The 12,777-nt window shown below is 32.3% G+C and overlaps 1 protein-coding gene across 4 annotated transcripts; it reads right to left on the reverse strand.

Annotated features, from left to right (window-relative positions):
* LOC108346129 (bystin) lies at window positions 1-9,072 on the reverse strand. 4 transcript variants are annotated; one of them, XM_017585120.2, is made up of 11 exons: window positions 8,592-9,072; window positions 7,585-7,711; window positions 7,397-7,448; window positions 6,923-7,250; window positions 6,153-6,232; window positions 5,428-5,475; window positions 5,105-5,251; window positions 2,201-2,273; window positions 2,043-2,118; window positions 1,391-1,479; window positions 1-236 (listed from the first exon to the last, which is right to left on the reverse strand). In XM_017585120.2, exons 1-10 carry the CDS (start codon window positions 8,898-8,900, stop codon window positions 1,400-1,402), a joined length of 1,320 nt encoding a protein of 439 aa, XP_017440609.1. In that variant the 5' UTR covers window positions 8,901-9,072; the 3' UTR covers window positions 1-236; window positions 1,391-1,399. The 4 variants fall into 4 exon arrangements, with proteins under 4 accessions (XP_017440609.1, XP_017440612.1, XP_017440610.1 ...); XM_017585123.2 differs by having other exon boundaries at window positions 1-352; XM_017585121.2 differs by lacking the exon at window positions 1-236 and adding an exon at window positions 371-508.
* Window positions 9,073-12,777: the final 3,705 nt, after the last annotated feature.

Genomic DNA, 12,777 nt, shown 5'->3' on the forward strand with positions numbered 1-12,777 from the left:
AACACCAGAAAACATTCTAGCAAGTTTAATTGTATTTTCGATAAGATTACATCAGAAAAAGAATAAATGAGATTGCATGTCGAAAAGTCACAGTAAACAAAAATGGCACCAAAACAAATAAATAAATCTCATGCATTAGAGTACAAGATTGCTGACACCAAAACTGCACCCTCGGGAAGCTTAATGAGGGCATGTCTATTGAAAATTCTCACTCAAGTGAAGCGCTATGAAAAACCCTGCAATATATAAAAGCTAGCACATCAAGATCGAAAGACATGCAATACCACAAGCTACAAAACACAAACGATAGCGCATCAAAGCCAAGCACAGCACATATTGAAGTGATGGCCACCTATTACAAAATATCAAAATTAAAAAATTATAAGTTACAACTTTTGTATTCCAAGCTTAGATACGATAGGAAGTGTAAGACAAAGTTGACATTTAGCTTGCAATTGACTGGAGATCTTTCTCTGTTGCTGTTGAATTAGCAGTTCAGAATTCATAGCTGATTGGGGAAACACAACTATGAGACCAACCATGCAAGATATTATCATATCACCTTCAACACAAAAACCTTAAAGCTATGGGTTTGTGAATCTTCCTCTTTATATATTATTTAACTTTCTTATTTTTACTCAATGTAAAACTCAAACTTCCTTGGATTTCTAACATAATTATGTGTTGTGGGGAACACACATGATTATTCTTATTTATAATGAAGAGATATAACAATAAGAAATAAAAATAATATCTAATAATGGAAAATAAAACATAAGATATTTCTCTATCAAATTATACCATAATTCCTTATTTAATGCAACCAAACCATATCTTTAACATAATAAAATCATATCTCTAACAATATACACACACATTATAATAAAAAAATTACATAAATTTAAAAGACATTAATAATTGAAAGTCGTAACTCAGGGTCAGCTGATGGTTTGCAACATATACACGAGAACAGGGTATCAATTAGCATGCCCAAAAGAGTTGTATACTTTCAAAACAAAAAAGAGAGAAATTATGAAATAATCCCCAAAATTTTGGATGAATAACTATCACTTAGGGACAGAAAAGGGCTTGATAGTCCCCCCATGGAACCAATTTTTACTGCTATTGCTTCTAGCAGAAAACACTCAGCGGAGAAAACCTGAAGGCTCAGGGTGGCTCTACATTGCTACAGAACCATAGCTAGCTTTGATAACTATGCTACCAATTTGAATTGGGTATTTAGATTTATTCAACAATCACCCAACAGTCCATCGCAGTCAACTTTACAAGGTAACAAAGTAATCCATAAATAAATGAAAGTGTAAGAGGAAATGCATGAAAAGTATTGCTAATAAAAAGATAAAATCTAATGGCAAGATCAGAACCATACCACAATAAATTAATCCTCCTCCATTGGTACATCTGGAATGTCAAATCTATCCTCTTCAATAGTCTTGTTTATCACAAATACTGGACTGGGTATTGGTTGTCAAGGAAAGAGTATGCAACAGCAATATTTATCAAAATCATAATTGAGCTAGTTCCAAGTTAGAATTAGACATGCTACAAGATGAATGCCAATTGCTGTAACCAATCAACAATTTCTTGCTCATAAATTAGTGTAGTTCAGAAATTTAAATAAATAAATAAAAAGACACGATCTTCTGTCAGTTAGGTATTTCGGCTGTCATGTCGTGTCAATTACTACAGTATCAGCATATTTCTTCCTGAATTTCTGCTGAATTAAATGCCTTGAATGTTTACAGGGCTGAATAGTTGACACAAAAATTTAAGATATTAACACTCAGCAGGGGGACCTGAATTTATTATAGCAAAATTGCATTTAAAGCTTCTTCGTATTAATTAGTTATATTATCTGAATTTCTTGTTTCTAGCCACGTCAATACACTGAAGCTAACATGCAACTAAGACTTCATCATGAAGCCCTCCTAGATCATACGTGAGTTACTATAGATACCATATCATTCATCAACCTTAAGAAAGACAAGTATGGGTAAGAAGGTGGAAAATGTAAAGGATATAAATTGACATAAGGTCTTCCTCCTTTTCACCTCGGTTGCGGCTGTGTTCTAGCTCTCTATAGATTTCTGGTGTAACCTGCAGTAGGAGGAAACAAAATCAATCGGAGCCAGCAATTTGAAACAGAAGAAAAGCAACCCATTAGATTTGATGCTCTCACCAATTTATGCTTCTGCTTTTCCAGTAGATCCCTTAATCCATCCTTATCTTCCTTTTGCAACTCATTCTTATACCTGAAATATCATAAAAAATCAACTTAAAATTAAAAAGGGGTCAGTAAAATTAATCATTACTTTATTTCATGTTACGCACTAATTATAAGTAGGTTTAATAGGTTCGGAGATCCCTATATTTACAGGTTCGTTTCAATTGGGTCCTCCAATTTTGGAAGTGATCAATTGGATCCCTAATTTGGTCAATTTGATTCAATAATAACATTTTCGTTAAATACAGTTAACGACATTAACTTTTTTAAGCTGAGGCATCCAGGTGGCACCGTATAGGTAGATTTTTAACATTTTTAATTGTTAAATATATTAATTGTTAAATATTAATTGTTTAACATAATTTAATATGTTTAATAATTTCTCTACCCAGATTCCTCCTGAATATGGCACCTGGCAGCACCTCCAGTACCTCGCCGTCTCCAGCAACGAGCTCATGGGAAACATCCCTCCGGAGCTTGGAAACCTCCCCACGCTTCACGAGCTCTATTGTGGAAACCTCACTCTTCCTCTTCCAAATCCCCTTCTGACTTCAAACCTTCCTCACCTTCTTCTTTTCCATTCTAATCATATTATTTTTATTTTTCTCAAACCACGGTCAGACATTCCAACAAAACAACACCAACAGTAGTCGTCACCTAGTCTGCGGCGGGCATCGCTTTCTCTTGGGAGGAGGTTGTCCAACGGGCTCAAGGTATCGCCGGTGGTGGTGGACTCCGCCGCAAAGAAAAAGATGGCCACCATTGTCGCCGGGATCTCGAAGGTCTCCGATGCGCTGGTTGGGTCCAAGAGTGCGAGAAAGAATTGGGATGAGCAACCCCCGGCCACGCCGATTGAAACTGAACACAAAGAAAAGGGTGGTTCTAATTTTGCAGAGAAATCCAATTTTGCAGCTATGGGTATCATCATTCATGAAAAGGGTGGTTCTAATTTTGCAGAGAAGTCCACCCTCACACATCTCAGCCGCTTCATGTGCCCCCACTGCAAGAAAACCTCTGGAACCTTGAGCCCTTGCACCCTTTCTGGTTCCTCTCTTCGGCCTCCATACCTACACCACACAGAACAACAAAACCGCTCATCAAGCTTCAGTTTTTCACCATACAGAAAAAGGGGGTTTGTGTTCTCAGACTCCATGCAATGTTGACCACTCAAACCCTTCTCTGCACGAGAGAACACGATTTTGACAATCTTTGAGCACAAAGAGAAACCAGAAACGTCAGTCAGTTCCAACAACGAGATTGGAGTTGGGTGTGGGAGGGTGAGAAGAAAGTTTCCCAAAGAGAGGAGAAGGTGAGGAAGAGGAAGGGGAAGTGGAGAAGGTGGTTTCCACACAACGAGATATTTCTAATTATATATTATTAATTGTTTAACATAATTTAATAGGTTTAATAATTTCTAATTATATTTTCATTTATTAATATATTTAACAATTAAAAATACGGTGCCACCTGGATGCCTCAGCTTAAAAAAGTTAACGTTGTTAACTGCATTTAACGAAAATGCTATTATTGAATCAAATTGACCAAATTAGGGACCCAATTGATCACTTCTAAAATTGGAAGACCCAATTGAAACGAACCCGCAAATATAGGGACCTCCGAACGTATTAAACCTTATAAGTATTATTCATTGATGATATAGGAATTATACCAGAATTCACTTTCTCTGCTCTAACAGTTTGTTTGTCTTGGATGATTTAGGGAGGATAACGGATATTTCTTGTGTTTGTAAGAAATTAAGTATTAAGTATTTGAACAAAAAACATGTAGAGCCACCATTGGGAACACCATTGCAGTGTTTGCCCAAAGTTGAGAGAAAGATGACAGGTTTTGTAGTTAGAGTGGGCCAAGTATTTGCAAAAGTGAATAAAAAAAAGGGTTGATCTCATGTTGACTAGAAACATAACCAAATTATAATATATACACACACACAAGTGAATGCAATCCTTATTTAACAAATCAATTTTGTTTGATTGAGTTAAGTTTAAGGTTCCCTGTCTAAGAAAAAGAATCGGATAATATGTAACATGGGCTGGGAGAGGTTATTATCAGTTTTATCCTTAAAGAAAAATCAAATCTGGGCTGAGAGGTTATATAGCAAATTCCCCTACTTTAGTGAAAAACAGATCTGAAATTCAAAACAACACCATTTTGGGACATCTTCTCCAGCCCCTTGGGTTACATGGAGTCACACCAAAATGGCATGATTGTACACCAGTCTAGCCACGAAAGGCATCACTGGCTACAACACGACCCACAATTACTGTTGGTGGTCGCCCTACTCAGCACCTGTACTATCGCATGCTATTGAGTACTCTGCTAAGGAAGAGGACCCTTCTATAGAAATCCTTATTCTCCATATCCATTTTCTTTCTTCTATCCTTTCTTAATTCAACACATACAACTTCAACGATGAGTTTTTATTAGTTACTGCTCTATCAAGATTATTGTGGAGGTTGACTAGAAACATAATCTAATTATACTACATATACAGATGCAAACCTCACTTTAAAAACTAGTTTTGTAAGGTTAAATTAAGCCTAAGTTCAATTTCTAATATGATATCAAAATCTATCCTAAAAAAGTTTGTTGAACCTATAGTGTTCCACCCTATCGAACCACCCACAAATATATAGTCTTGCACTCAAATTATTGTGTCCCTAACATATGAAGGTGTGTTGGAAATATCACATTCACCGGAAATATGACCAATCTATAATATATAAATGAATGCAAATGTCATCTTATAAATCAGTTTTGTATGATTCAGTTACCCCTAAAACCACTTTCTAAAAACCATATTAGAGCAGCTTTAATAAAAGTAAAAGGTTAATCACTGACCTCTGCACAAAAGCAAGAAGTGACTGGTGCCATATGACAGGCATTATCCTGGTTTCATTCAAAAATCTCATAAAATGAGCAACAACTGCATCAACAACACGATATGGCAAAGCATATTTTTTCTCCAGAAGAAGCTTTATGAAATAGCTGCAAATACGGTAAGTGTGTATTAAACATTGAAGGGAAAAAAATTAAAGGAAGTTTCATCAAAATGACTAATGGTTCACTATTGCTGTAAAATATAAACTCAACTCATGAGAAATTTCATAAACTGTATTTTCATAATTATACTTTATTAAAAAAAATAATGCAGTATTAAATACCTTGTGGTGCCGCAATACTCCATTCCAGAAAGCTTCAATAGAGCAACACTGCATACACATCCAAGTGTTTGGATACATCAGACATTGCATATGACTCAAATAATTCAAACTCATACTTTCAGTTTCAACATGAGATAGCATACATACAGCATGTATTAGTTTCATTATGTCAAAATGCCTCATACACTAGGGTAGACTACCAGCTCAGCAGAGTTAGCTACAGCTGTAACAGTTGTAAGATAACTGTAACAGCTTGCAATACAAATCCTGATTTCTTAGATTAGAGATTCAGAATATAAATAACACAATTTTCCAGTTTCTCTAAAATTCTTTAAATCTCATAAATCTTTAACATGAACCATGGTTTTAAATCCTAGATTGTGCCACCAGTCAACAAAAACACTATAGTTTTTATCGGGTAATGGTACCAAGGAGATGTGTTTAAAATCCTTCTGTGATATTAGGAGTGCTTAAGAGAGAAAGGCCTGGAAAACCAAGTAAACACCTACGCTATTTTATTGGATAATAATAATAACAAGGAGAAATGCTAAAATCTTTACACAGCAAGAGAAATCCATCCCTACATCATCTCTCCAAAATACTAAAGGCTATGTCCCATAAACTATTGTCCAAGAAAGCGACTCCCAACCACTATGGTACAGATCTCAGTGAACTTCGAATAATATGTTATAAACCCAAGTTTCAATTAGACATAGTTAACATACCTTGAATGAAGTGGAGGAATAGAAACCTTTTCTATAATGCTTCCAACAATGACTGCTTCCCTGAGAGTGCATGTGCGTGACTGTACATGAAGAAAATTGTCAAACATTGCAACAAAACTTACAAAACTTATGTTGACACGGTTGGGGTAAACTGGAATTAAAAAGATTTGATTTCATTTCAATGAATAAATTATTAAAATCGCCAAAGAAAGCATAAATAAATAAATAAAAAGAAATCATTTAATTTGAGAGAAGGTGAATGAATTTACTTAAAAATACCAGAGCTAATACTTTCACTAATTTTTATATAACTTCGTAGGTAATTTGTCAAAACAACAACACATAAATGGAAATGAGCAAATTCTCAACATATGTGCAAACTATAATATAAAGATTCTGCTTTCCTCACAACCAAAGAGGCGCTTTCTATCTGTCAAGTTAACATGATAGAACTTATATATCATTCACAATACACCATAAACATAACTCTTTCTCAAGTTAATTCATCACTCTAGAATCATGCTATTCTGTATTTTCTATTTTCCACACAGAATTCATGGTTAATTTCCCCCTCTTTCTTCCAGTAATTATGACAAAGAACTTCAAATGCTGGTCACACCACCAAAGGATATGCAATATGTAATTCGATGAAAATGAACAAGTATGTACAATAGTTTAAGAATTAACAGAAATCCACAAATACAACTTGAGAAAATATCCACCAATAATTAATTTGAAATATCAAAACCAGCATAGACACTAGCAAATACCTCACATAGGGGAAACAGTATTCCCTTAAAGAATGCAGCAGGTTTGTACAATGCCTTTTTCAGAGTTTGGTATAAGGCAAAATGCAACCGTTTATTCTTCCGTATATCTTCTCTCACTCTTGGAAGCAACACAAGCTTGTAGAAGCGTTCTGCCTTCTTTGCACCAAAATTAGAAGCAAAAATCCTGGTGGCTTGGTAAAGAGCATTTGGAGACCAATTCTCAGGTTCAGTTATATACAGGACCTCCTCCCAAAGTTGCATAGAGGGGATGTGTTTAAATGCCTTGGGTATTTTTCCTATTGTATATTTGCTGAGATGGGTCCCAACCCTACCAATAGGGAAGAAGGCAAACAGCAGTTAAGTTGAGGACAAGAGATAGAAACTACATTTAACCAGCTAAATAACCTGACAGAAAAGAAATTATTAATCCAATTTACATATTGATAATAGAACTGAATAGGAAGCTATACATACCCCTTGTATATGTCAATTATGGATTTATCCAATTTTGGGACAGGTCGGATTTCTGCAGACAAAAACATTACAAGTTCAAGAGTGAGAATAATACCTCCAAGCAGACAGAGAAAACATGCTAAAAGCACTCAACACCAAAACCAAAATGAAAGAAAGCATGAGCAAAATAAAATGCAGTCAAGTATTGCCTGAAGCAACAGAAGAATCCTTTTCTTTTATTCTTTGGACAATGAGGTCTGCCAGTGTTTTCTGCTGACCAGCATCTTTTGATAAAAATGCTTCCATTAGTTTCTCATCCTCCTCATTAATTTCCTCCTGAATTTCAAAAAATGATCACATATTAACAAAAATCACCCACATCACAATAATGAGGGAAAATAATTGAAATGAAAAAAATTCACTCCATCCAAAACTGTTCACTAATAGAAAACAAAAATTTCATACATTTAGTCCAGCCAAACATTTCTGAACCTCCTCTTCAATTACACAGTTACAAATTGTCACCTTATTTCTTTTCTTCTATAAATATCAGATTTACAAACAGACTCTAAAGATACCGAGTTCACATCTATGAAGAACCAAAAAAATAAACCCCATATTACCCTACTTGAAAATTCTTTCATAATCTACAATGCACCGATAGATGAAGAAAATAAAAAGACAAAAAATGAGCTTATTTAATAAGTTAAAATCAACTCAAGTCCTATGTAACATTTACTTGTATACATACTCTTTTATCTTACTATTTGAAAGCATTGTTTCGAAGTGTTCTTTAGTAAGAACTTTCTCTTCTAGAAAAAAAATATGAAGAAAACAATAAAATTGACTTCTACACAAATTAAAATTGTGCGAACAAGTTATATGACAGAGCTTCTTTAAAGTAATTCATAGACAAATAGAATTAAATGGTGAAGTAAATTCCATTTTTGTTTCATGGTTTTCTCTATGGGATGTCCATAAGGAAAAGTTTGTTCCAATATGACTCAAATAAGTATAGTGTTAGCTATGGTTCTGAAAATTCTTATTCAGGACAGAACCTATAGTGCCTGAAAAATATAAAGTGAAAGTCATTTGGCAAAGCCAATGGTTAACCAAGGGTTAAAAAAAGGGAAAGAGCGTTCATAATTTTTGGCAGTTCAATGAAACAAAAAGTCATGAAATGAAGGAGAGAGTAAGGGTGAGAGAGTCAACTCACTTCATATCCAGCGAATTGGCTCTGCGTTTCAGAAAAGCCGGCAAATTCATCAATATCGTCTCCGTCTGCTTCCTCCGCCTTGGGAATCTCTTCGAAGAAAGTGGCAGTGTTGTCATTCGCCCCCTCATCTTCCTCCTTTTGCTGCAGCAGAGCCTCCTTCATGATCTTCGAGCTGAGTTTGGAAGCGATGAGTTTCTCTTCCTGCTGGTACTGCTTCGGCGCTTTCGAACGCTTCTTCGTCTTTGCATGGTCGGCGCCATACGGATCAAACGGTTCCGGGTTCTGAATCCGCTCCTTCCTCTTCGCCATTCTTCGCTGCAATTACTGAAAGAAGAACAAAAATTGGATAAGGGAAGTTCACGGAGTAGCAGCTTATTCTGCTGCCTCTCACAGAGAATCTCTTTTGCTATCGCCGGAAGTGAGAGGTTTAAGAGAAGAGGGTTTTCTTTTCTATCCTCGCTGAATAATTTGTAAACCCTAATTATAAATAATTTGGGCATTGGGGATAGATATATTTTTATTTTATTATAATTTATAATCAATATGTTGATATTATAATTACAATATATTTTAATATTTACTGTAGAAATATAGTTTTATTGTATATCATATTTAAAATAGTAATATGTACCTTATATTCGCAAATTAATAAATGCTTATTTGTAAATATGGACCTCGTTAAAAAAAAAACTATTAAGATATAAAGTTTGATTTTAAACGTAATAAAAGAATAAACTATACAGAAAAGGAGAGAGACTACTCGATAAAATGTGTTAAATACATTTTATAAACATAGAAATCCTGAGTTGAAGGGATGTTAAATTTATCATTTTAATAATGACATCTATAAAATTAATTTTTATATGTGCTTCATTTTATTTTACTATATAATTGTTTCTATAAAAAAAATATAGTGTTAACATATAAACTAAATATTTCATTTTAAATTATAAATATAATGTAAACATATTAAGTTTTTTTTTCAAATAACAAATATCTTATATTAAAGAGTTCAAAGAAAATAACCAAAAAGTAGATACAAAAATAAACTTCAAAAGCCCTAAAGTTTAAGAGATTACGCTAATTTATTATCAGCATGTAATATATATAGTATATATTTTCCATCCAAGTTAAGATTATATATAAAAGTCATAATAAAAATTTCATTTAATAGGTTTTATTGGATATATAATATTTGTAATACTTTGATCACAATACTAAGGTAAAAAATTTAGTTGTTAATCCAAAACTAAAAACACCTTTTTGGTGTAATTTTTTTTTTAAAATTATCAAAATTACCAGATTTAAAAAATATATAAAAATAAGTACACTATTTGCTATGTTTGTTTACCCAGGTAATATACTATAGCTTATATTTACCTACATAACACACTTTTTTTTCACATGTCAAAATTAGTGTTAGAATTCTGAACCTAGTTTGTGCTTTGTTTTGCCAACAGACCCAGCCATTAATTTAATTATATATATTTTCCCTCTACATTCACTATAAGACATTAGACTTTCAAGAAGACCCTCATTCAACAATTCAAGATTTCAAGCTGGATATTCTTGAGCAGTCACATAACGATGTAGCACTGCAACACTTGGAGAGGTGTAAGTCTTTTATTCAACAACGAAAATACGAAAAAGCCCATATAGAATTGCTAAGATGTAAATCGTCATTAATTATCTTGAAAGAAACACCCGCTGTTCTCCTCCGCCAACTGCCACAGCAAACAGCCGCTCAAGCCAACGAAGAAACAACCACCTGCCACACCTAGGCGCCAACAGCCGCCCCGTCTTCAAGGTTTCCATGTATTCTTTGTGATACTTAAAATTTTTTTTTTTTGCATAATTGTGAGTTTGTAATACTGTTTGTGATGGATGATGTATGAAATTTGAAAAATACAGTTACCATTTTCATATAATTTAGTATATCATCACCGAATTCTATTATCAGATTTTTATTTGCGAGGGTGACTTTTTTTTCTTATATAAAGGAAGTGATATACTCTTTTTTCTAAGACATTACGCTAATTTATTATCAGCATGTAATATATATATATAGTATATATTTTCCATCAAAGTTAAGATTATATATAAAAGTCATAATAAAAATTTCATTTAATTGGATATATAATTTTGTTTTGCTATGTGAATTTAATAAAAATAGAAGCTGAACGAGAAAAATAAAAAATATATAAAAATGTAAAATAAAATAAAATTAACGTACTAATATTTTAAATAAATTAAAAAAATCATAAGTATATAGTTACATAATTAAAGTTAATAATTATATTGATGTTGAAACTAGGGAAATTAAATTGAATTTATAGCTTAATAATTGTATATAAAATTAGGAAAAGTAAATTGAATTTATAGGTTATTAAATTAAAGTTAAAAAATAAAGAAAAAAAATCCATAATGAAAAGTCTTGTTTATTAAAATAAATTATGAATAGTTTGTAGTAAAATAAAAAATAAAGAATGAGATTATTTAAGATATTTGAAATGAAGTTGAATTTTCACAATTTATTTAATTATTTAATGTAAAGACGTAATTTTTAAACCTTTATTGTTATTGAGTTTAATATTTTGATGTGAAGAATGAAATTATTTGTATTTGATTATGTAACTAAATTGTTTTAGTGGTTGTAGGTATGTATATAATAATAGAATATAAAACATAATGTAAAGAGAAAAAAAAAGATTTAAAGAAATTAAATACACTTAACATTTATAAAATAATTATTCTATAAGTACATGAAAAATAGGGTAACCCTCAACACAATATAATCATGATAAATAGGGTAATCCTAGACACAATATAATCCTGATAAATAGAGCAACCCTTGACACACTATAATGATGATAAAATAGGATAAATATCCTAACAAATACTTTTAGACTAATTGAAAAAATAATAAATGGGAATGATTAACAATTCTTGGAAAAGAAATATACTTGACATAATAAAAATGAAATTAACATAACAAAATTATACATATAAATTACAATAGTTGGTATATCTTTTACACTTTCTTCTTTTGTCAATATAACTTCAAGTTTTGAAGTTATCATATTCTTTGGCAAAGGTTGATGGACATATTTGTGTTCTTTGCATGAATTATTCAATACATTGTCAAGTCTGTAGATGTAAGATAGATCGATTTAGATGTTGAATTTTTTTTTAATAATTAATTATTTGTGCAACATCATTATCATATTTTATTTCAAATATATCATGTACAAGCTTACTAGATGATAGAAGTTTATTTTAGTAACTCTTTTGTTGTTAACAAAATGTAAGATTGTATTCGCATGGACTTTTCATGATGCTTGCCCTTTTGAGAGGTCCTCCAAAATAAACTATTGTAGGTGAACATTGTAACACCCCAATTTCCAAGGAGTCACGAGTTATTCAAAAATCAGTAAATATTTCAAAATTTAACATAACGCGAAAACGTATTTTCAAAACTTCAACATTTAAACGTGCATAAAACATAATAGTTTCAAAACATTTGTCCAATGAAAATAACGAAGGAAATAAAATAACTCTCATTACATTATACTATCATCGTCCACATATCATTCACAAACACAAACATGTATGGATAAGCTATCGGTAAAATAATCATAATAACATGATATAAATTTATTGATTAATTGAATAATAATCAAACACCTTATACATAATAGTAATAACAATAGAATTTCTAGTCTTCTAACATAACAATCCAATCAAACTTAAGGTAATCCTTCAAACCAAATTAAGGGTCCAATGTGATCACCAACAACACACATGGAAGTATCAGGTAATCCTCAAACCAGAAATCGATTATGGGAAATAAAAAAAATAAAAAAGACTCACACGAAGGGGCTCACAGATGTGCAACACAATTTATTTCAAAAAGCCACAATAGGCCATGTCTTTCATAATTTCCTAACACATTGGTAAAATCATTGAAGCTGGCCCTTCTATACCAATTGACACAATCATTGCTATCATTAAATTCTCAATAGGATACACTATAGTGTACAAAAAGGCTTGGTTAGTAAAGCAACATGCAATAAAAAATGTCAACAACAATTGAGAAAAATATTTCAACAAATTATCTATCCTAATACATGCCATAACAACATTTCTTCCTAGTTTCCAAAACAAACTCAACATAACAATAATTGAT

This window comes from Vigna angularis, chromosome 8, assembly GCF_016808095.1.
Source record: "Vigna angularis cultivar LongXiaoDou No.4 chromosome 8, ASM1680809v1, whole genome shotgun sequence".
NCBI lineage: Eukaryota > Viridiplantae > Streptophyta > Magnoliopsida > Fabales > Fabaceae > Vigna > Vigna angularis.